At 40.0% G+C, this 25,899-nt stretch overlaps 1 protein-coding gene across 4 annotated transcripts in view; it reads right to left on the bottom strand.

Annotated features, from left to right (window-relative positions):
* Nucleotides 1-25,899, bottom strand: part of LOC127437687 (calcium/calmodulin-dependent protein kinase type 1D-like) — a 30,863-nt gene that overhangs the window by 4,012 nt on the left and 952 nt on the right. For 2 of the 4 annotated variants that reach the window (XM_051692757.1, XM_051692758.1), the window contains exons 2-10: nt 8,677-8,808; nt 7,355-7,429; nt 4,745-4,883; nt 4,413-4,542; nt 4,248-4,323; nt 4,035-4,147; nt 1,855-1,933; nt 1,465-1,552; nt 1,184-1,331 (exon numbers count right to left, since the gene is read on the bottom strand). In XM_051692757.1, the coding sequence (XP_051548717.1) occupies nt 1,184-1,331; nt 1,465-1,552; nt 1,855-1,933; nt 4,035-4,147; nt 4,248-4,323; nt 4,413-4,542; nt 4,745-4,883; nt 7,355-7,429; nt 8,677-8,808 (980 nt within the window). Of the gene's footprint in view, nt 1-1,183; nt 1,332-1,464; nt 1,553-1,854; nt 1,934-4,034; nt 4,148-4,247; nt 4,324-4,412; nt 4,543-4,744; nt 4,884-7,354; nt 7,430-8,676; nt 8,809-8,903; nt 8,993-16,102; nt 16,230-25,899 lie in introns of those variants that run through there. The other 2 variants (XM_051692759.1, XM_051692760.1) reach the window with 2 other exon arrangements.

Here is a 25,899-nt window from a genome sequence, read left to right as displayed (position 1 = left end):
GGAATATTCCTTTTAAAGGTGCAATATGTAACAATTTCATGTAATATTCGCCTCTTTTTTTTGCCAATGTATGAACGGCTTTTAACGCGACTTAAAAAATGAGCCCTTCCCGGACTTCCTAGGTTGCCTATTAAAGCCTGTAGACTGATTTTCATGTGAAGGGAGCGGGTCACTTTTGCCAGGAAAATGGAATGGATGTGACGTTTATGCGCGCTCCCAAGAGCCTTGCCTCAGTAATTGCTTCTCTTCCGCTATTCAACAGCGACAACAAACTGCAACACAAAGTAACGTTGTCTTAGAGATGGAATCCAGCAAACGTCCGGCTCCCAGCACAACACCAACTCCTACACAAACTCAGAGTAAGCCCCCCAAAAAAGCAAAAACATTTATCTACTGAATCCAGTCTGGCTAAGTGGAAACATGATCGTGGTCGAGTGAAAACTAGAGTGAACATCGGCAGGGCATTTGATTCCTGGAGGGACCTTCGTTCGGTTTTGGGGATCAAAACCGACCCTGAATTGGCATTCTTCTTATTGGACAGGTAAGCTTACATAAATGCAAAACATGTGAAATATAGTGCCATAAGGATTGATCTGTGTAATTTTAGCTAACTTGATCTTGCCTGCACAGTAACTGTCATAAACAATGTTAATCTGTAATTATTCAGCAAGGTAAACTACAATAACACATGAAATGAATGCTAGACAATGTTCAAGATAATGCAAAAAGACCCATTCATTAGTGTAATGTAACTTGGTTATACAGAAAATATATACATTCTATTATTATAAAACAATAGCGCATCGATATATCAAAATGACAGTTGTGATGGAATCACATCAAATTGAATTGTGTCAAATATTTTCCCATTTACCTAAACCCAACTGATAGTGTCATAAAAAGCAAACGTGACATGAAAAACGCAATTGCTGAAGCAACCACGTCATTTTGTAGAGCTTGTCCATACCTGTCAGTTGAACTTATCATGCAATTTGATCGCACTAACCAGGAAACTGCTGCAATAAGTTCAACGAGTACACATAAAAATCATTTTGCAAAAATGTAGGTACAGTAACACGAACCTATGAGACCAGGTTGGTGAATTTGTGAGTGATTAGAGTGACAGTAAACAATGTAGTAAAAAATTCAGTAAAAAATTCATTGCATCATGGCAGTAACTTACAGTCATTGCGGTTGACCGAGGAAACGTCGACTGATTGACTCTTCGTTGGCATCATTTGATTCTGTTTCCTGTGCTGAGATGAATCTATACTGCTGCCGAGCTGAAGACGCCTCATATGTCGGATCACTGCGGTAGCATTAAATGCTTGCTGATGAGAAAAAAAAGGAATGGTAGATAGAGAAACATAAGACTGAAATAATAAAAATTGAAAAACTGTGTGAACTGTCCATTAAAGGCTCTGCATATAGATCTCCAAAAGATGGAAAAAGATGCCCACTCACCCTCCATTTAGCTTTCGCAAAGTTTTTCTTCATCTGTCGACTGACTGATTCATGGATGTTCTTGCAGAGAGCAGTATCACCTGCTATCCTGGAGTTAGATAAAAGAGTTTACGGTTCAGGCTACTGCAGTATCATCTGGTATCCATGAGGAGGCAGCGTCTTATGATATACGACCATATGCACCAGTATAAACATGCTTATATAATCTATAAACATGAAAAACTTGAGCTTTGGGCTTTGTGTTCAATAACACTCTCGTGAGGTCACTATAGGAATAACTAGAGTTGTGGTTAAGAATATGGGACATTTGATTTGGTTAATTCAATAATTCATTAATTGTATTTTTGAGATTCACCCATTTTACTCTGATTTTACTTCTTTGTCACTCACCAGGGATGCCTAAGAGCCTCTTCACAAGTGAGCCTCTTTTCAGGATCTTTCTGCATCAGGTTACTGATGAAGTCTTTAGCTGCGAAACAACACAATTGCAATAAAACCGGAATCAGTTACACAAGGGTTCAGATATAATTGTGAAAAAATGACACCCTCCTACACTTTCCTCAGACACCAGGGAACAGCTTGTCTTGTGGGTGGCGAGTTGTTATTTTCTAATGATGCTGAAATCGCAGGGCGCCAGATAATGCCTTTCAACTGCTGATTTATATCTATAGCTGCAATATCTCAGTGGTTACTTTCAGAAAACCCTCATTAAAGTGATGGTCAGGGGAAATTTTTTTGTGACTGTCAGTGACAAGTAAATACAAGTAACCAAAGTCGTGTGGAATGAGGGGTTTCAGTGGGTGGGAGAGAAAAATGATGTGAAGATGGGTGTCATTTTCTCAGATAGTAACGAGCACAACAAAATATTATGTCAATAACTATAACTGATTCATTTCACACAGAGTTCTCAAACTTAATAAGGAATACCAAGGAGTGTTTTTACAAATCTTGTTTAAATGAAACTTTTTTTTTATTTGTATTACTTTTATTGCATTATTTGTCTCAAACTTTGATATTAGATTCCCATATTTATTAGAAATGTACTACTTATCCCTATACTGGGTAAAATAGTGTCAACCACAATGAGTGATGTTGTTACAACCTATGCCTTTACCAATAGGGGTAGTAGCACTAATAGAAAACATTTCAAAGGGATAGTTCACTGAAAAAATAAAAATCCTGTCATCATTTACTCATTCTCATATTCTTCTAAACCAGTGGTTCTCCACTTTTTTGGATGAACGCCGTGGTTCTCGCAGCACTGTAATGATCAGAGGTACGCGTTTGAAAGATCGAAACCGGTCTGCAAATAAAAACGCACCTGCTCTGCGCTCGTGCTGCTCTGTCCATGAAGCCATACAGGTGCATTAGCAGAGGCTGTGACTCCACCTGTCTATTTGACGCCATTAATCCAAATACCTGTATAATGGAGAACTTGTATATTCCAAGTCTAAATAAATATGTTTATGCAACGAGGAACTTGACGATAGATTTGATTAATATGTCGGATAAATGTCCTCCATTTGTGATCTAACGATCCCCTCTCAATTAATTTGCTCTCAGCGTCCCCTGGCATCCTTTGAACGCCCCCGTTGAGATCCCCTGTTCTAAACCCATATGTCTTTCTTTCTTTCATGGAACACAAGAGAAGCAATTCTGAAGAATGTTGATGCTGCTCTTTTCCTGTGAAAGTTAATGGAGGCTGAGGTTGTCTGTCCCTAACAGTGTTCCAAAGAAAGCTTGAGGGTGAATAAGGTGCCGTTCAGAGTGAACGCATCCTTGCACTTAAAAAGGCTGACACAGCGAAATGAATAAAACAGAGGGCAGGTGTCTCGAGACATTTTGAAGTTGAAGATCAAAAATGTGACGGAAAAAATAGAGAGCCGAGGAGCAAGTCAAAGAAGTCCGTCAAGCACATGTTTACATAGAAAAACAATTGACTAACAGTGCAGACTGATGTAAATATGGTAATGTGTAATGACAATTTCCCTTTAAATTTTGCCTAATTTTACTGTTGTAATGACATTTACTTGTTATATAACAATAATAATCAATAATAATAATAATAATGCTAATAATAATAGAAATGGCATTTAATTTGATTCTATTTGATTTCATATTTGAATCAGGAAACATTTACATTCAAAACATTAAATAAATTGTATAAAATCAAAGATGAGGCATCCCTCATCACCACCCCAACCTCATTTAATTTAATTTCAACAGGAAACATTTATCCCTCATCACCATACCAACCTCTTTAATTTAATTTAATTTAATTTAATTTAATTTAATTTAATCTAATTTAAACAGGAAACATTTACATTCAAAACATTATATAAATAGTAGAAAATTTAATTGAATTTAATTGAATTTAATAATTTTAAACAGGAAACATATTAATTCAAAACATGAATTAAATATTAGAAAATAAAATTATAGAACAAAATAAATAAAGGCTGGTGGACATGTAGGATTGTGATTTCACCCCTGTATAAAATTTCTAACTGGTTAAACTGATGTTTACAACTCACTCCATGTAACAAATCCTCCCTGGTCCCCCTGCTCACCTGAATCAGAAATATCGTCCCAGTATGGAGAATCAAACTCGTACTCCGCCCTCAGTATTTGCTCAAACAGTTTAGAGTCATTTTCATCGTAAAACGGGGGGTAACCACATAACCTGGGGAGGAAAAAGGAAATCAGCTATTTCAGTTTTCTAACCTCCTGTGCTAAAGACCTCTTTCTAAACAACGGGATGTAAAAACAACTGCTGTACTAACAGGATGTAAGCAATAACTCCAATAGACCAGCAGTCCACAGCTTTACTGTAAGGCTTCTGTGCTAACACTTCTGGTGCTGAGATACAAAAGGAGAGAGGAAATTCAGATTCACACTAATTGCAATTTAGTGAGCTATTAGCAAGCCCAGTGGATTGACAGCCCTACCCACGTAACCTGGCGTCCCACACGTTGTGGACATGATGTCATTGGCCGCACCCTCCATCTTGGAAAGCCCAAAATCACTTATCATGATCTTGGACTCTTCATGTGGGTTAAAATACAGCAGATTCTCTGGCTATCGGGAGACAAGAGAAAGAAAGTTACGGGGGGAAAAGTCAGAGAGAATTATTTACTACTTCTTGTTTCCCAAAGAAGTAGAAATGAGTGGTCACGGTGTGGTGACCTTTTACGTCTGTTCCTTGTTGCAACTGCCCTTATATAATGAAACTCTATGCCTCTGTATAACGATTTGTTTTGGGTGTAAGTGAAACCATCACCTTTAGGTCTCTGTGGACGATTCCCAGTGAATGCAGGTAGTTAACCGCGTCCAGGACCTGTTTTATTAACGCGCTTGCGTCCTGCTCAGTGTAAAAGCCTCTCTCCACGATTCGATCAAACAATTCACCACCTGACACACTGAGAAATAAAATAAATTTGTACTTAAAGACCCTATGAAATCACTTGACAAGTGGTTTTCTTTACTGTGTTGACGTATTTCCTAGGGATGTGCACTGATGTTCGACATTCGGTTAACCGTTCGACGCGCAACTCTTCGAATATCAAGATCACTCTTTGGTTATTGTACACGTGCAATAGAGGTCTTCAATCCGACCCAAACTCAATGAGTTCCGACAAACCATTGGGTTTTCCGTTCGGGTTTGGGTCAGTTTTTTAAGTATAGGACGAGTTAGGATCTGTTCAAGCATGCTTTTGTGTGAATCTGCACTATTTTTCTATATACTCTTATTACACGCTGTACGGACATCTTTGACTGTTGCGCTGAATTGCACTGTTTTTTCTTTCAGCGTTTTGCGCAGGATCGCCGCATTTTTAGACAACAAGAAACGTAAAAAAAAAATTATTTTCTTTTTAAACATCTTGAATCACCTGCGTTGTGTTTCATTCGTAGTGCTGCGTTCTGAAGAAGTTTTAAAGAGGACTTCATGTGACTATTACAACATTAAAAATGATTCCAGTACTCCAGGTTTGTTTGTTATTTTGCCGAGCAAAGTTTCAGTGCTTGATAAACGGTAAGACCCTTTTGCTCTGGTGTGCATATATACATATTTGCACACAATTATATCAATAATTAGACAAGTTCAATGTCATTTGATTTTAAACCATATAAAAATCAAAGCACCCTATAGAGGCTATTTAACAGCAGCAGTGTAACTCCAAGCACATAACAATACTTGCGTTCGCTCCCTCACGGAAATGTGAACCTGCCCAGGGAGAGCTCATATACAGGCAGTGACAATTTGATAATTTTTGTTTGACTTTAATGTGAGATTTTATAATTTGAAGATTTATGTATTGTGCTATTTAGGCTTATAGCTCACTGTGCACTTTATTTGCTGCTATTTTGCGGTTAACTGAATGTTACAAACAGTAGCTGTGCACATCCCTAGTATTTCCTACTGAAACTTTGGGCAGGACAGTAATTTAAAAAGCCTCTACCGACCCACTTTTTCAGCAGTCTTGGTTCCAGAAGTATTTTCCCATTCATTTTCTTCCATAGGGATTTCACAAAATCATTCATAAAAGAGTTCCAAGCCATGAACCAAACCAACCAACTTAATCCAACCAACCAACCAATCAGTAATCCATATGATTCCAGTGGTTAAATTTATGTCTTCAGAAGTGATATGACAGGTGTGCGTGAGAAACAGACCAATATTTAAGTCCTTTTTAATTTAACAGAAACAGAAAATATTGATTTGTTTCTCTCCCACATCTATCATATTGCTTCTGAAGACATAAATTTAACCACTGGAGTCGTATGAATAATTTTTATGCTGCCTTTATGTGCTTTTTGGAACTTCAAGGTTCTGGTCACCATGCACTTGCATTAAATGGACCTACAGAGCTGAGATATTCTTCTAAAAATCTTAATTTGTGTTCTGCAGAAGATAGAAAGTCATACACATCTGGGCTAGCATAAGGGTGAGTAAATGATGAGAGAATTTTCATTTTTGGGTGAACTACTTCTTTAACGTCTTTAATCAGGGGAATGAACAACAATCCCATGAAGCATTGCGAATGCTATAATGCAATTCAAATCGATGGAAATATTTAAAACTACTTATTTAAAGTTTTGATTACAAGTACCAGTGTATTTGAATTTTATTGCAAAATATCCAGATATGTGCAAATATATAAGTAATTTAAGAGTGTAGGTAGTCCGACTCGATTGCGTCATTAACAGTGCGTCATGCGAGTGTACGGTCACTGCAGAGCTCTTTTGGTGTGCTTTTGGTTGACCGCGATTCTCTGATTGGTGGATTATTTCCCTTCAAGATTCAAGGGTAGTTTAGTTCTTTGCCAGAAATTCCACTATTAAACATTATTTATTTAAAAACAAAGATAAAATAATGCACACCGATGGCTTCAACAGAAGCATATACTATCGATTAAAAACCTCTGAGCTCAGGTAGATCTGTCTTTAGAAATGTGTACGTTTTTGGTAAAATCAATTCCCCTATGGAAAAAGTAAATGTTATTTTTACTTTCAGAACCACACTGTTAGGCTCTATAGGCTTCAGTTACATAATAGCCATAAACCATGTCACTGGGTTATGGGTGGTATTAGGGGTAGGGACATTCCCATTCTAGAGAGCATACAGTAAGATTGGACATAAATCTGTGTAGTGCAAGATGAGTCATACAAATTTTTGGTTCAATTTTCTGGAAGAGAAACTTACGAGTACACTAGCATAAAGATGGCTTCAAAGTTAAATAAACATGGACTAAAAGCAACAAAACTCCAATTTAAATTTTATGAGGTCTTCTAAAGTACATAACATGCAACTATTCCACATGACATAAGCCATAGATTTTAAAATAAGGAAACAAGATGTGGAGGCAAACCAACAACAGCTACTACTCACAGTTGCATAATTAGATATAGATGACTGGGGCTCTCATAAATGTCTTCCAGAGACACAATGTTCTCATGCTTGATCCTGAAAAGAATAGACAGAATATTTGGTCAGTTACAATGAGTAACAGCCAAGTGGCGAATGCCCTTGATTGGATTATGAAGGCTTTGTTTTGGACGGCTGATGTTGGCTCCCATCCATACAAATACAATGGTACATCAAACACAAACCTACGCAATTAACAGAACTTAAACTAGATCATGTAAAGTGAGTTTTTTATAAATGATATATAACCTACAAATTATATTTATGATATTTATGCTATTTAACCTAAAATGTATATTAAGGATGAGCACTGAGTTGAGAATTTCAGGTATCACTTATGTTTAAAGCACAGATAGTGTTGGGAACGTTATATGCCGAAGTTTAATACATGTACTTAGGGGTTAGTTAAAAAATGTATCTTTAAAAAAAATCATGAACTAGCTCTTTATAATGCAATGCATTCACTGGCATCATTCTGACCACTGTGTAAAACTATGTCTCGACTCCAGCTGCATGCTGCAGTGTTTTTATTTGCCTGCGTCCCTTTTGCATTCCCTTCTTGCCTGAACGCCTTTTTACCATGACAACCGCAAACCTGCGTTCGGCCTCAACGTGCGATGAATAGCGAGGTCTGTGGCGGAGGCCGCATGAATCATTTGTACGCCCTTTAAAATGCCTTTGACAGAGACAGGTAGGAGTCAGCAAAGGTAGGAGGCTGTGAGGGGCGTGTCACAAAGACTGAGTCATCTCCCGCTCGCTAAATGCTGCTTCTTTTTAACTTTAGGTTGAGCTGCAAGAGGAAATTGTGTAAAATTTTGTTGTTGTTTTTTTTTTTACATTTTTCTTCATAACTTACAGACTACTCCAAATCTACCTACCATCTTTTTGTACAAGAGACATATTTATGTGCCAAGTAACAGCACCAGTCATTTTTTTTAATTGAGAAAGACTTTATATAATATTGAGTTAAATACAAGGAGTGAGAATGTTAAAATCTCCCCCATTATGTATTTAAAGCCAAAGTCTAATAGTTTATAATAATTTAAAAAGGGTTAAACCCCTTTACTAAAATATATTGATCATCGGATGTCAAGAACAGTCTTCAGCTAGATACTTCATGAAGTTCATTGCGCATTATCATTCATTCTTTTTCTCAGGCAGAGGGGGAACTCTGAGCATGTGTGTTTCTTCAGAATGCGACTGAGGAAATTGTGTTACAATTGCCTCGGTCTGCCCTAATGCATGTTGGCTATTTTAGGTTTTTCAGTTGCTTTTTGAAAACGTACTTCCTCAGCACTGCAATCTCATTTTCTATTCCACTCTCTTTTCCTCTCAGTGCTTTTTTTGGGATGCATTTCACTGCATACATCGCTCCTGTGGTCTTCTCTTGAGCCAGGACCACCTCTGAAAATGCCCCACTGGGAAAAAAAAACAAAACATTAAAGAAAGAAAAAATACAGTTAGTGGTTGATTATTTTGGAAAGGAACAGATCATTTTAATGTCATTCCAAACCTGTATGACTCTCTTTCTGCCTTGGAACACAAAAGGAGAAATTTTGAAGAATGTACTGGTCACTGTTTTCCATGCAATTGCAATGAATGGTGACTGGAGCTATCATGTTTCAAAAAGGATACAAAATTATCATAAAAGTAAACCATACAACTCTTTTGTGATATTCCAAGTCATCTCAAGCCATATAATAGCTTTGGATGAGAAACAGACCAAAATTTGGCTTATTCACTTACAATATTCCCCTCTAGTGAGCTGGAAACTTAAGAACCGTCATGGCCGTACTGTTGAGTCAGTGAGTTGAACTTGAGAATGGGATCAGTTCAATTCAAGAACAAATCATTCCTACTGGTTTAGTGAACTGGATCAACTAGATTCATTGAAAAGATTCAAGTCATAGACCCCGTTTACAGCTGGTATTAAGATGCGTCTCGGGTGATACGATCACATGTGGTCAGGTGAAACACATCGCTGTATACACCTGTTCACTTAAATGCGTTTCCTGTGAACACTTGTGATCGGATTTCAAGGGGAGGGTCTCTGATTCATGGCAACATACATCAGTCACTATGTCAGTGTGTTACTGCATGACATTAAAGCGCAAAAAATTCATAAAAGACAAATAAAGAGGGAAAAAAATCACTGCACTGTTTCTCCCAGATGCAAACACAACATTTCAAGCAGAATTCTTTGTTATTTTTAGTGGATTACCTATTTTAAAGGAGCTTCAAATGAGTCAGATTGTGTCTGTGCATGTTTATGTTAGACAAAGATCTGAAAAAGATCTGTGAAGTTCTCGTGCTTGTGTATGTATCCACTTTTTTAAGTTTTCTGCTCGTAACCGGCAATTTTAAACTCTTGTTTTAGCGCAGTAGTTGATTGACAGGTGAGGGGTGGTGCTTTGCTGTTGTCCTGGATGCATCAGGATGGATTAGCATTTACACATCAAATGCGATGTGGTCATATGTGTTTTTGACTATCTTTATTTGAGGTTTTTGTGATCCAATCACAAAATGTTTTAGAACCCCATTTAGACCTGTATTTAGTGCTTACCACATGTGATCGGATCACCCGAAACACATCTTAATACCATGTGTAAATTTGGTCATAAAAATTCTCATGATCGCGCCAATTAGAGCTAGGGCTGATGCCATTATTTTCAGTCAATAATGACTTAATTTTCAATCTCTTGCTCATCCTAAGCAATCATATGGATTAAAAAGACATGATAGCACACAAACTGTATGGACCACTTTTATGATGATCTTGTTTCCTTTTTGAAACTTGAAAGCTCCAGTCACCATTCACTGAAATTGCATAGCAAAGAGCGGCCAGGACTTTCTTCAAAGTTTCTCTTTTTGTGTCCAAAAGAAAAAATAAAGTCATGCCGTTTTTTAACGACAAGCACATGATGACAGATTGTTCATTTTCACGTGAAATGTTCCTTTAATATAGACAGGACACAGAGATAAAATAAGGTCTTTTATAGCTTATGAGCCTAATTGGAACTCATTGAAGCTGTCAAGGTTAATACATACATAAATACACACAAATACACACACACATTAACTTCTCCAATTCTTTAAGGATGTCCTATGATATGCACTATGTGTAATCAGTTGGCCACTGCGGCCTGTCGCTAAGCCTTTATTGGTCACTGAAAATCCACTCGAATCCCCTAACACACACACACCCGGAGCAATACACAAAGCTTGGAACGAAAGGGCATATTTCAGTCAAAGGGTTTCCTGAACCGTTTTATCAAACATAGGGCTTGGTGCCTTGCCAAAACAAAGCATTTGTCATCTGTTTCTTAAACTGTACAGTTCAACACTCATCTATGACTGAAACATAAGACCCTCAGGGGGCTGGAATTGCAGTGACTCATTGGCCAATCGGCAAGCAGGTTCTGTACTTTGTAAGCTATGTGTTCATATGAAAGTGCAAGATTGCAGTGAGTGCAGCGCTCATCTCTGCTAGGATTAAAACTGGCAGGAAAACGACAGCGTGTGGCCAGAGTGTATTAAAAATCAGATTTGACACGTGTAATTTTTAGGAATTCAGACACCTTTTACATAAATCTATCAAAAGATCATAAAAGTATATATACAAAGGAAAAAGATTTAGGCTAAGTGAACACACATCAACAACACTAAATTGCTGATAATGTAACCAGTCCTGCTTGACCTGCTCCAAATGGGATTAGAACCAGCATCACTGGCATAGGAGGCAGGCACGCTAACAAAGAGGCTAAAGGCTACAGCCTCTAGAATTGATTGTTAGTGCTCCTCTTGAGGCCAGGGGAGTGAAGTTTACACACTGCACAGCACGTACCAGCTGGCTACCGTTACACTAGGATGCCATGGCGTTGCTATGCGGTTGCTAAGTTGTCCTGAGTGGTTTCTAGACAGCCTGATCTCATGAAAATTCTGTTACTGTGGTGACATATGTCATTTGGAAAATGACATCACATGGACCTTTACACATAGTTCCAAGGAGAAATGTCCACTGTGTGGCGCCAAAAGTGCGTTATATATTCTCCCAAACAACCAAAGTTATCGTTTTACTCATGATTTGTGTAAAAAGTGATGAGAGAATAAAAGTTGTTGTTGCAAAAATTTATTGAGTATAAATGTCATTGTTGCAGCGCCTCTAGTGTTCATTTTATCAGGAAACTGCTGCAATAATAACAAGGAGCCACGTTAAAATTATTTTGCAACAATGAAGGTGTAGTAACGTGCTACTTTGAGACCATATTCTGGCCTCTAGATATGGCTTGGGTCCTCCTTTAATGCAAGTCTAAGGGATTTCTGGGTGAAAATTGTAAGCCTGATCTAAAAAGAACGCATATCCTCAACAAGTAGCACGATTTTAGGTGTCATTCATGTCTGTAGCCCAAAATTAATACTTAGGGTTAGGGGTTTGTTAAATATGCATGAACGATCCATGGGTGTGCCATCAATCGAACCAGATAAGCAGGTGTAGTTTCATGTCAGTTAACCGACCAACAGTAGAGGAACTCGTCAAAGCCACAGGAAGTAGTAGTTCAAGGAACTCAACATGACATACAGTATGTGTATCACACCTTAAGGTAAAGACTATCAAAGCATGACTGTTCATTTTCTAACTTCACTCAGTGTTTCACTATGGGAATCGCTTTGGGCGTGACCACTACGGAAGCTCCTATGACACCACGTCTGTTCTTGACAGCCAGGTCGACCTGTGACTAGGCTCCGCCCCACATATATCTCCTAGGTCAAAACCTACAGAAGTCATTCGTACTTTCTTCCCATGAGGAACTACAGCAAGCTCTCTCAGCACATCTGGATTTTCCGCTGATTTCACTTAACTGTTCAACAGACGGACCGTCATTGGAATCTGTCACCGAACGCGAGGTCGGTTGGACTGGATTGTGTTGAGTGACATCTTTTTAAAGTTGAGTTTTTTAGCTGTTCGCTCAGCTAAAATTTAGGATAGTGTCCGCATCAAGGCGAGCTATTCTCTTCAGCCTATCTCGTATTAAATTACGACGGTAGGAACATTTTGGCATCAAGTCAACTACAGGCTTTACGCATCAAGGCGAGCCTTTAACACTAACAGGCTAACGTGTTGTGATGAGTCTTGGGATTATAACTTCACTCTTCAGCCATTATGTCGATGGTCATCACCCCCGCCAAAGGGAATGAGTCGAAGAGCAGAGAGGTTGCATCCCGCCCGTGTCCATCATCATGTGGAGCTACCATCACGGGCAGGGACCCTCACCCTATGTGTATCATGTGTATGGGCGCAAAGTACGCTCAAACGTCGCTCGTGGACCCACAGACATGTGTCCACTGTGCATCAATGCCAGGGAAAATTTTTAATAGAAGGCTGAGAGTGGCGGTGGCTAACCAACAGGACCCATGTTTGTCTGGAGCTACTGCAAAATATATGGCTACTGACCATCAAACACGAGCTACTACGAGCTGGGCGGACATGATGGAAGCCGAATCCCCGGACATGCCTCCACTGTTTGAAGGGCTCCTCACACAGGAGGAGAAAGAGCTAGGTGAAGAGGACGCAGAGGACGATGCTAACTCTGACCTCCTCGATTTAGAATTGGAAGAGGAGGAGGACAATTCCCCCTTCCCTGCCCAACAGTCTAAACCCCCTAGCATGGCCAACTCGGTCTCTCAGGTGGACAGTGGCCTGCATGAGGTGTGTAAATGAGCCACGGCGAAGTTGGGTTTAGCTTGGCCTGCAGCCCAGGATGCCAAAGGAGCAGAGAGAGACCTTTACGATGGAAAAAAGGTTACTGCCTGCTCAACCCACCATGAGACAACCCCTGCCCGCCATGCTGGCTTGCATGAAGGAGGTGTCCTGCCATTGGTCTAGCCCCTTTAAGAGCAAGTTCCCTGCCAAGGGATATTCTAAGTTGAAGATTCAGGGGATGGGAGAGCTGGGGTTGACTGGACCACCAGCAGTAGAGTCTTCAATGGCATATCATCTACACCCAAACCGGCACTCTATTTCTGCTTCCTCTCAGATTCCGCTGCCAAGTAATATGGAACGGCTGACTGCGTCGATCTATCAGAGGATGTATAAATACGTGGTGTAATCAGTGTGCTCGCTGAATGCAGTGACTTTACTGTCAGCACACCAGGCAGAGATTTTGGAGGATATGGGGCGACAACTAGACACTGGCGTGCCGAACCTTGTACTCTGGGATGAAAATTGTTTGGTGAAAGATTTAATTCTGCGCTTTTCCCAGGGCGCAGTACAGGGCTGTGGTCATGTAATGGGCTTGGCCGTGTCAGGTGAGACAATGTTATGGCTAAACCTGTCAGGCTTGGGTGACGCTCAGAAAGCGGAAGTCATGGACGCAGCTTACAACCCCACTAAGGGTCTGATCGGGCCGGCTCTTTAGAAAATGAGGGAAACCAGCACCCTCAGCAAACAGGAGGATGAGACCTGTAACCTTTGTTTACCATGCCAGCAAGCACCATGACCACCCTCTCAGCCAGCTCGGCAGGGCTTTGCAGCATCCGCGGTGGCAGAGAGAGTGAGGCCAGTGGGGACTAGAAGTCAAAGACCTGCTCACGGCAGGTAACAAGTCAGTCGACGACCAAGAGTGGATGGCTTGGGACCATGGGGAAAACATTCGTTTGCGGCCGTGGTGGCTAGGAACCGCCCACCTCACCCCAAGGATCGGAAAAAGAAGAGTGCGACCTGACATGCTTGTGTTCCCCTGCCCTCTCTCTCCGCCAGCAAAGAGAAGGAGGTGGGAATCCAGCCCCCTCATTTTAAGTTCTATAAGGACCCTCTCAGTAAGTTCTCCTCAAGTTCATTTCAGGGGAATTGATAATAAAGAATGCATTATCGGCATTAAGGGCGATATGCTCCCTGAGTTCGGAAAACATAAGAATAAAAGATGCACTATCGCAGCCAGGCGAACAGCCGAGGGCGATATGTTCCAAAAAACACAAAGAAATGCCTATCCGGTGACAGTGATGACGTCTTCACTGTGCGACGCCAGCAGGGCGGAAGTGTACAGGGGGCCTCTTTCGGCCTGCATAGACAATTGCCATGCATGTGCATGTGCAGTTCATCCGTGGGTTATAACTATGGTTTCACTGGGATACAGGCTACAATTCACCATGAAACCACCCAGATTCAACGGAGTGGTAGTTTCGGTGGATGAGGGAGAGACGGCTCATGTCCTGAAGGCCGAAATCGAAACTCTGTTATACAAACGGGTGATCAGAGTAGGGTTTTTGCTTCTGTTAATTTGTGATTCCAAAAAAAGGAGCATATCTCTCCACCCTATTTTGGATCTTTGTGTGTTAAACAAGCACCTACAAAAGTATTCATTCAGAATGTTGACACACAAAATACATTGTCGATCGATCCGCCCGAATGATTGGTTCGTGATGATCGATCAGTCAAACGCATATTTTCACATAGACATTTTCCCGTCTCACAGGAAATTTCTCAGGTTTGCATATCGAGGCACAGCTTACGAGTTTCAAACTATTCCATTCGGGCTTTCTTTAGCCCCGAGGGTTTTCAGCAAATCTGTGGAAGCGGCTCTATCCCTGTTATGAAACGGGATAAGAATATTGTCCTACATAGACGATTATCTGTTATGCTCTTTGTCGAGAGAGCAAGCAATCAAGGCATAATAACCAAGCTAAAAAAGCCAATGTTGTTAAATAAGCAACTATTATCTGAGGAACCTGCATATACATACCTGTTATACCCCTTAATTTGCATAGCATGAGGTTAGTGTGGAACTTGGATCTTGTATTCTGTGGTCCATAACCTCTCAGCTCAGCACTAATGCTGAATTTCTCCTTCAAATGTCAGTGAGTTTCAGAGACTATATATGGTGTATGAGATGTGGGTGTAATCACATATTGTGAGATGTGAGGGAACGTCAAATCAGATCTCAAGAATAGAGATTTGATGTTTTAAAGAAATATTCTGGGTTTAAAACAAGCTCTTTTGACAGCATGTGGCAAACAAAAATTGCAATTACAGAAATTAACTTTCAATGGAAGTCTCTTGGGCAAGGCATTCTGAAAGGTTTACATTTTTAGTTAAACCATTTAAAGTTGTATAAATCATCGATTTAGTGGGGGGGGGGTTGGGATGTGTTTTTCTGTCCCCTTCTGCGTATCGTGACCCCCTTCCGAATACTGCGGCACCATTTCGCGGCCCCCTTCATCATATCGTAGCCCACTTTGGCATATTGCAACCCCATTTCAAAGCCGGTCCACAGGGAAAAGTCCCGGTTCTCTCAATGGCCAGTCCGCCTCTGATCACACGTGAAATCAACATGTTGCTACCGAATGTACCCTGAAATCAACCCCATTCAGCTGAGTCATTGACAAGTGTTATCCCCCTACAGACATTTTTGCATCAATTCAAGTGAGTTTACTTTTTCCAGTGGCGCTACTGATCATCATAGCATCCTCAGAGACATGGGTAATGGTCCCATGGAAACCAGGAAGTAATCACGTTCACATAAACAATAATAAGCATGATTCAAAAGTTGAATTTGCCATCTAAGATTACATTTTTACTCCCCTGATGTTTAGGATTAGGGTTTGGGAGTATGGTCAATAAAATATGCATTTGTGTTGACTGTATTTCATCACTTACAACTAAAAATACAACCCACTTTACAACTCATTTTTGGCACCACTCTGTGGACATTTCACCTGGAAACTGGAGCTCACACATGCCCATACGTTCACCAACACTTCCAGCTTTGACCACTGGGGGCAGTGGTTCCAATTTCGGTAAGTACAGATCGATTTCAGCAGAAGAACTTTAGACCTACTGTCGCCAAAGTGTGATCAGTCTGAAACATCAAGTAAAAGTTACTAGGTTTACTGGCTTTACATAGGAGATGAAATATTGGACATAACTTTGTACAGATAGGGTTAGTAAGCAATTTTATCACACTATTCTCATGTTTAAACATATATAATGTTTAAGTCTTGAGGTTATGCTGTATTTTACAGTGCTTTGCCACATAGACTTCCAATGTAAAAAATGATTTTTGCTTGTTTTTACAAACTGAGGGACCCTTTCGATAGTACTTAACTCTTACTGATTGATACATTATGTCTGAAAATGTTTTTTTCTCAACAATATTGTTTAAGCATAACTGTGATGCTACAGCTGTAGCCAGAGCCACAACAACATTCTGAATGTATCAGCACTTAATGTCAGGGACTTAAAATGGTTCAAGGAATGAAAACAAAAATCAAAAACAAACAACATTTTTAGCAGAACGTAACCGAAAACCGGAACATTTCAATTGTTCCAGAGTGAAAACGTTATTTTTAAATGCTGGAAACCAGTTATAACAGTTATAATTTCATATTTGTTACTATAATTTTTTTCATGAAACCAAAGGCCAAAGGCAGTATATTTTTGGAACTACACCACTTCCTGTTGGCAGAAAAAATGAAACATAAGCTTTGAACCTGAAGGAAACTGCTGCATCACACATTTCTTTGCCTAATTGTCTATTTTGGATGTTGTATTCTGTGAATGAAGACCTTTTTAACAACTATGTATAATTTCAACATATACATGCATAGCTAATTCAGATACAAGGAAAACATTATTAGATGTAAAAAGTACTTTTTTTCAGTTGTTTTAAGTCTTCACTGAATTATTGTTAGATATGATGCATTAATACAGATTTGATGCTGCTGGGTTTTGACTGAGAAGCAGATCTGTAATTAAGATTATATTTAACTGTTAATTAACTGTATGCTTGTTATGATTTCTATTGTGATAAATCACAATTTGTTTTGTTTATTTTGAGGTAAGTGGCTTATTTTTAAGCTTGTTTTTCCAGACCAATTGCTTGTTTTTCTTGTGAGATCTGGCAATGCTGCAATTGGTGTTTCACCCACCCCTTAGTGCAGAGTACTGTCATTTTAAAAATAACGTTATTAACCGTTCTTTTATTTTGTTCTAACCGGAAACCATTTGGAAAAGAGGCTGCGGAACTTTTGAACTGGAATGAAAAAATACAGTTTTTGCTCAGAACTAACCGAAATGAAAAACATTTAGTTCTTAGTCCCTGCTTAATGATATCAGATGAATTCAGGTAAACTGGCACCTTCACTAGAAAGGTAACAGGATTAAGACAGGATTAATGTGAAATTGTTAAACGATTAACACTGCACTGATTGTAATTTCACTTTTAGAGAAACATGGAGAAGTATAGATGGAGTTTAAACAATGGAATTGTAAAAGTATTTCTGTGTATGGGGGAGGATGGGTGGAGATTGCGTGTAGGTTTTTGTTGAGTCATTGTGGGGAGGAAAGTCTGTGCTATTTTTGACAGGAGACAAACTGCAGCCACAAACATATAGCCAATCAGGATCCCATATTTAGCATCAAATGGGAGTAAAAATTGGCTTTGGCAAGTAAACAAAACAGAGTTACCCTCCAAGAGCCAGTAACTTAATACAAGATTTAGGTTGCAAAAATGCAAGAACGACTTTCTGCCCCTCGCTTACCATCTACAATCTTCAAATTACTTTTACCTCAGTGGAAAATCTTCTGTGACACAATGACTGCATGTTTGTCGCTAATATGCAAGGAAAAAACAGGAATACAAGAATCTACATTTATAATTTGGCTTCAAACACTTAAAAATGTGGCTTATCCAATCCAAGTTTAAATGAGGAAATATCTGTTTTATAATATTGAATTTTGCATCCTCAGCTCTGATTGAACGACAGCGGTTCCAAGAATCTGTGCTGGTTTCCAAAATGTGCACATTGAATTCTATAAATGTGAAAAATTCTAACCAATTTTGAAAGTTTCTGTGCATTTTCTGAAACAATTTGGCAACATTTTATGACCAGCTGCTGAAATGTTTGCGTGCTGATTTCAGTTTAGTGGCTCTGAAGGGTGTCGACACCGGACACGTCTGGCAGACGACATGGCGCGTTCTAAAATTCAAAACAACTGTTTTCAATGAAGGTACGCACACTGCCGCCGCCACTCAGCGTCTGTCGGCAGCGCCCAGCTACGACTCTGGAGGCTACTAAAATTTCTGCCATTCAACAGAGCGCAACTCCCATATTTTCCATTAAATTCAACCTAAATCATTATCAAAGGACATAGATTATTTACTTCGTTCTTCAGCATTCTTCATTCTTGAACAAGGGAAAACCTTGGTAACTTTTGTGTGTACTGTCTGCAACCTGAACCGCATCGGTGTGCCTCGTGTTTGATACCTGTGCCGTGTCCTAGCTGCAACGCAGCGTGGTGCTTCTCGTCTGGTGTGCGACCACCTTAAGAGTCTGGAAAATCTTGTGTAAGGCACATTAGAGAATCTGTTATGCCATCTTCAGGATGGGAATCCTGGAGAGATAATCCAGGTAATGCGTGTTCTAGATTTACATTTGCTCTTCAATAGCATTGCAATAATTTTTATGTAATTTTCAAAAGATAGTTCACCCAAAAATGAAAATTACGTCGTCATTGTTGTCCTGAACTTGTATGACCTTCTTTCTTCTGTGGAACACAAAAAGAGTATGTTAGGCAGAAGGACTGACATCCTCAGTCACCATACAATTTTCAATACAATGAAAGTGAATGGTGTCCTAGACTGTCCTAGATTCTAGAGTCTAGACTGATTGATCTCACAGTGAAACTGAAAACACTTTGGCTTTTCTTGAGCTAAAATCGGTCTGTGCTTACCGATGCAAACCAGGATCTCCCACGCTGCTGACACGACGGGCTTCCAATTGCAACACAAGGGAATGTAAAAACGCCAGAGCTGATGCAAAAATGTCTGATGGGAGATGGCGCTTGTCAGTGAGTCGGCATTATGTGCTCGATCCTCAGGTACTGGAACTTTCGGACAATGTTGGTCATTCTGCCTACCATCTCATTTTGTGATCCACAGAAGAAAGAGAGTCATAAGGTTTTGGAACACCATGACGAGGAGTAAATAATGACAGAATTTTCATTTTTGGGTGAACTATAACTTTCAGTACCCCCTGGGTTGTGCATATTCCTGGTTTGGAATCACTTGATGTAATTGGCCAAAAGACTTCTTTAAAACAAGCATTGGACAAAACAATGAATCAATGGAAAAAAGTACATTCAAAATAAAGAACAAAGATGATCTGGACTCTGAACATGTCTTAAGGCAATTAACACTATAGGCACTAAAACAACAGTGACATTTATTTGTGAGCATGTGAGCCGAAAGTGTCAAACACCACAAAATGACGTGGTTGCTTTAGCAATTGCATTTTTCAACTCTCATTTGATTTTTATGACACTATCAGTTAGGGTTAAGTTTAAGGTTTAGGGTAGAGATGTAGGTTTTGTTGATTTAAAAATCAATAGAGCATGACCCTTAAAAATCTCATCCCTTTGGGAGAAAATTTCACTTGCTTTTAATGCCACTCAGTGGACATTTCACCTCGGAACAGCAGTGACTGCAAATTTATATTTTGCAAAAATGTCGCTGCTATAGTCACGTAATTTTCATGAGATCAGGCTGTGCACATCTGGACGAGAACTGGAGAAATCTGCTCTTCATATTAGAGAGGAAGGTCTGGAGACGACATGATCTTTTGAGTCTGTTTCCCTATTCTTTGGCCCCTCCTCAATCTGCACTCATATAATCCACAGTCAAGAACTAAAAGCAATTGGGGTGGAGTGCTGAACCTCAAATGACATGCAGTCCGATTAAAACAATCCTCACACATGTACACACATGGCTGTGATTCCTGCTGTCGGTCTGCTGAGATGTGATATCACAGTGACATGGATTACTAGAAAGAAAAAAGTTCCCTTTGGACTGAGATTTAGAAAATATCCTTTATGGAGAGTAAAAATTGTTACACACTTTTAATTGCCTTAACTTAGCTACTATGCAAATGAAACAGGCTGTGATTGGTCTTTTACCACTGAAGCCATTAATATTTACTAGTGGCTTTAGTGGCTTCAGTGGTAAAAGACTAAGGCTATCAGAAGTCTTTTAGCATGCTATTGTAAAACTGTTTGGCAATATAAATCTTAGCACTCTGAAAGAGCTGAGTGTTAACTTTAGAAAGACCCCATTTTAAGGATAGCCTATGACTCACCTGAACTGACTGACCTCATCTACCTTTGATTCATGTTGTCTTCTGATGTTTAGATCTACATTAACACTCCAGTTTGAATGCAACAGCATTCTTCAACAGAAATCTATTTTCTGATTTTCCAGTATATACAGGTGCATCTCAATAAATTAGAATGTCGTGGAAAAGTTCATTTATTTCAGTAATTCAACTCAAATTGTGAAACTCGTGTATTAAATAAATTCAATGCACACAGACTGAAGTAGTTTAAGTCTTTGGTTCTTTTAATTGTGATGATTTTGGCTCACATTTAACAAAAAGATTCTTTATGGGGTTCAGGTCTGGTGAGTTTGCTGGCCAGTCAAGCACACCAACACCATGGTCATTTAACCAACTTTTGGTGCTTTTGGCAGTGTGGGCAGGTGCCAAATCCTGCTGGAAAATGAAATCAGCATCTTTAAAAAGCTGGTCAGCAGAAGGAAGCATGAAGTGCTCCAAAATTTCTTGGTAAACGGGTGCAGTGACTTTGGTTTTCAAAAAATACAATGGACCAACACCAGCAGATGACATTGCACCCCAAATCATCACAGACTGTGGAAACTTAACACTGGACTTCAAGCAACTTGGGCTATGAGCTTCTCCACCCTTCCTCCAGACTCTAGGACCTTGGTTTCCAAATGAAATACAAAACTTGCTCTCATCTGAAAAGAGGACTTAGGACCACTGGGCAACAGTCCAGTTCTTCTTCTCCTTAGCCCAGGTAAGACGCCTCTGACGTTGTCTGTGGTTCAGGAGTGGCTTAACAAGAGGAATACGACAACTGTAGCCAAATTCCTTGACACGTCTGTGTGTGGTGGCTCTTGATGCCTTGACCCCAGCCTCAGTCCATTCCTTGTGAAGTTCACCCAAATTCTTGAATCGATTTTGCTTGACAATCCTTATAAGGCTGCGGTTCTCTCGGTTGTTGTTCATCTTTTTCTTCCACACTTTTTCCTTCCACTCAACTTTCTGTTAACATGCTTGGATACAGCACTCTGTGAACAGCCAGCTTCTTTGCCAATGGATGTTTGTGGCTTACCCTCCTTGTGAAGGGTGTCATTTATTGTCTTCTGGACAACTGTCAGATCAGCAGTCTTCCCCATGATTGTGTAGCCTAGTGAACCAAACTGAGAGACCATTTTGAAGGCTCAGGAAAACACTTTGCAGGTGTTTTGAGTTGATTAGCTGATTGGCATGTCACCATATTCTAATTTTTTGAGATAGTGAATTGGTGGGTTTTTGTTAAATGTGAGCCAAAATCATCACAATTAAAAGAACCAAAGACTTAAACTACTTCAGTCTGTGTGCATTGAATTTATTTAATACACGAGTTTCACAATTTGAGTTGAATTACTGAAATAAATGAACTTTTCCACGACATTCTAATTTATTGAGATGCACCTGTACAACACACTTTTTCATTAACTGACTTTACTAAACATTACACAAGAATTATGAGAGACTAAAATATAGCACAGATGGATGCTATCAATTCTTAATAAACTGTTTTGAAATATGACCAGCTGAGCTGACAAGAGCCACAAAAACCTTCTAAAACCAACCAAAAGACCTGCCTGTCCAGGCTTTTTTACAGACTAGTAAATAAAATGTCTGATGTTAAGGAATTTCACCTGTACAGAACATCAGAATATTCTTACAGGCCATAGGCGGAGGGTGAACTAACTGCAGGGTATTAAAAAATATGAGTTATAATAATGGGCTCATAGGCTTATGGTAATAATAATAATAATAATACATTTAAATACAGTTATTGCCATCTGGAGCCATACATTCAGTCAGGCTTAAATTGGCCTGCAAATGTTGGCACCTTTGCTTGTTTGTCAGTCTATTCTATTTCTTTTATGCACCGACACCATATTTGTTTGACACATTTCAAATATTCCGGCTCCATTTCACAAGTATACTTGCTCAGAAACTTTTCAAGTTCATTATGTTTCATGCCCCCACATACAGACTCGAGTAGAGCTTCTTGGCTGCGTTCCATTTCAAATTTGTATCCCCTTCTCTCACAAACTTCACTCCGTCTCATGGACTCGGATGTACGTCACTGCTTACGTTGTGCGAGTGTCCACTAGCCTACTGGCGGAAGACGTGCAGTGGGTTTAACTGGAACACCATTAACCCTTGATCACTTGGAGCATGTTGAAGGCTGATGTCAATATGTGGAATTATTTAGTGATTTTTGCACTTGAGAAAACCATGTTTTCGGAGATTGATTTCAGAGGCTTATGTATAAATCTTGTATGTTTATTTATTGATTTTTTTCATTAGAATGAATTGTTAGAAAGGATTAATCAAGATTTACACAAATGAAAATGTTAATATAACAATGAACACATAGGCTATAACTGTGTGATAAACAGTTTAAGGTAGCTACAAGTATTATGCAGTTAAATCTCAATATAACTTTTTAAACTGCTTAATTGACCTAACTTCACTTCCATCATACATTAGAGCTGTGTGGGGGTGGGGTTTATGAAGTGCAATCTGCCATCACGTCACAATCGAGTTGCATTGTGGGATATGGAGCTGCCTGAAGCGTACATCAGTGTAGGCTCGCTCCCTCGGTCAAAATCGAGGAGTTGAGGGTCTGTCAACAGAAACTTACCTCGCTCACTGAACGAAGTGGAACGGACATCCAAAATGGCAGCGGGGATTCCCCCAAGGGGAAGTGCTTAGGGGAGTTAGCAAGTGGATGTTAAAAGTGAAATGGAACGCAGCCCTATTGTTCTGTGGTCCGATCTCTAATTCATAGAAATCGTGAAATACTGTATGAAATCAACTGCTCACACATTTCTGAGATCAATATTCAGTAGCAATTTTGCTTAGTTTATTTAAAGGCTGTATACCCTGGGGCAGGGTGAGCAAGAGACAGACAGTGGGTGTGGCGTCAAGCCTCAGAGAGGCATATATTGGAAACAATAATAAACATAAAAATGTCCAAAAGGGGAAACAAGGTGTCCAGGGGGGAATAGTGTTCATAATAAAAGGGGGAATCTGGCATCCTCGCGGTGAACAGGGCTCCGTGAAAGGGGCGGGGTAGTGTCCACAGGAAAGCCCAGGCACGGGCTGGGTCAGTCAGCCGCTCACGCTCCCCTCCAAAGTCCACGGCGCTTGGGGCGGCGGCATCACTGATGGCCTGTCTTCCCAGGCCTGAGGCAAGCGTGAGGGGAAGGCGGCCCGGCATCTAGCCTGTCGGCGGCAACGTGAGCTGTTCACCCCCGGCGACTCATTACGGCACCCGGGGGTCCGAAGAACGGGTCCGGTAGCGCGTCCGCTGGTCCGATCCCTCCCAGCTTTGGTCCTGGGCGTGCGAGGATGCCAGTGTGTGCACACATGGATATTTGAAGCCGGCTCCCCAAGAAGAGGTGTGCACTGGGTTTTAAAGACAGCGGTGATGAAGCATTATCCCCATCAGGTGTGCTTCATTCACCTCTGACCAAACGAGGTCAGCTTATTAATTATGCACCTCTTTTCGCTCTCCCGCCCAACTCCCATCGTGAGCCTGGCTGAAGGGTGGCCCTAAGAGGCGGGGTGACGATGACGAGCCAGAGGGGCGGATCATTCCGCCACATCAACCTCCCCCAAGTGTCACCCCACCGGCATCTCCTCCCACGCTCACATCCAATCATGGAATCCAGAGCTGGAGGTGCACACTCTTTAGCCGCCCACACGGGAATTCTACTTCCTCAACCAGGCCCTACGGTCGGAGTGGACATAAGGGGGATACCTCTCTGGGCCAACTCCTCCTCTCACTCGCACCCAGGTGGGAACAGAGAAAAAACATGACAGCCTCAGCCAGCTACAGGGTAAATGCTTATTAAGTGCTCCCGTCATGAGCCTAGCTGAAGGGCGGCCCTAAGAGGCGGGGTGAAGATGACGAGCCAGAGGGGTGGATCATTCCGCCACATCTCCTTAAGTTTGTGCATTTAGCCTACTTTTAAATTGTAAAATAAGTGGATAGTTTAGCATGTTCAAATGCAAGATGATGACTTACCTCGGGCAAGAAGAAGATAAACTTGTTCCAGCTGTCATCTGATTTTCATAAAATAAAAATATATTTTTTGTAATTTCATGTAAAATACTAAATCAAATAACTATGTTCACAATTAAGTGAAATAATGACAGAAAAATTATATAACAGAATCCCAGTCCAAGAGATTCATCTGAAAAAAACAAAACAAAACAAAAAACAAATAAGCCTATATGTATATATACCTGTATATATATATATATATATATATATATATATATATATATATATATATATATATATATATATATATATATATATTCTATGAAATATCATACAGGCCTATGAATATACATATTTAGACACATAAGAGAAATTACACGATTTTAAGGTTCCCCACCACCGAAATCTCAATTTAACCCCTGCATTCAAGACAAAATATTTTATTAAATGGCATCTACTACCAACTGTAAATGTTCACACTCCTTACAAAACCTTCCGGATGAATAAATGGTTATTATTGTTGTTTACACAGATGCCAGTAGGCTACTCATATTAATAATAATTTTAACGACTCAATATTAAGCTTCAGCAAGTAAATATGCACAATTTATTTTATCGGCATAACAGCAAATTAAATAATATGTAGTAAGCACTCTTTGCTAATGCAGCAAAATAAAAAAATAAAATTTTTTTTTTTAAAAACGAACCGTTTGGACCTGCATACGCCATTAAAAGTGGTCCCGCACATATAGGCTTATGTCTTGCAGTTGATTTAAATCTTTAGAAATTAAAATCAAATCCAGTGGAGAGAGTCTTCTTCCAAGCTCAAAGAACGATGATGAAAATACACTATGTGGCCAAATGTTTGTGGACACCATATGTGCTTTTTGAACCTTCAATTTCAAAACCATAGGCATCAATTTCACCCTTTGGTGCAATAACATCTTCCACTCTTCTGGGAAGGCTTTCCACTATACTGTATGTAGTGACATGGCTGCAGGGATTTGCTCACATTCAGACACAAGTGCATCACTGAGGTCCGACACTGATGTTGGGCAATGGGGCCTGGCTTTCAGTTGGTGTTCCAATTCACCCCAAAGGTGTTCAGTGGGGTTCAGGTCTGGGCTTTGTGCAGGCCAGTCAATTTCTTCCACATCAGACACAGTAAACCATTTCTTTATGGACTTTGCTTTGTGCACAGGGGCATTTGCTGGAATAGAAAAGGGCTCTCCCCAAACTGTTGCCATAAAGTTGGAAGCACCGAATGCCCTAGAATGCCATTGTTTGGAGTAGAATTATGCTTTATCTTCACTGGTATTAATGGAGTAACCAAACTCTTTAATTAGAAGGGGGTGTCCACACATATTTT

Source organism: Myxocyprinus asiaticus, chromosome 48 (genome assembly GCF_019703515.2).
Source record: "Myxocyprinus asiaticus isolate MX2 ecotype Aquarium Trade chromosome 48, UBuf_Myxa_2, whole genome shotgun sequence".
NCBI classification, from domain to species: Eukaryota; Metazoa; Chordata; class Actinopteri; order Cypriniformes; family Catostomidae; genus Myxocyprinus; species Myxocyprinus asiaticus.
Note: the sequence above shows the minus strand (reverse complement) of the source record. Positions and strands in the feature narration are given on the sequence as shown.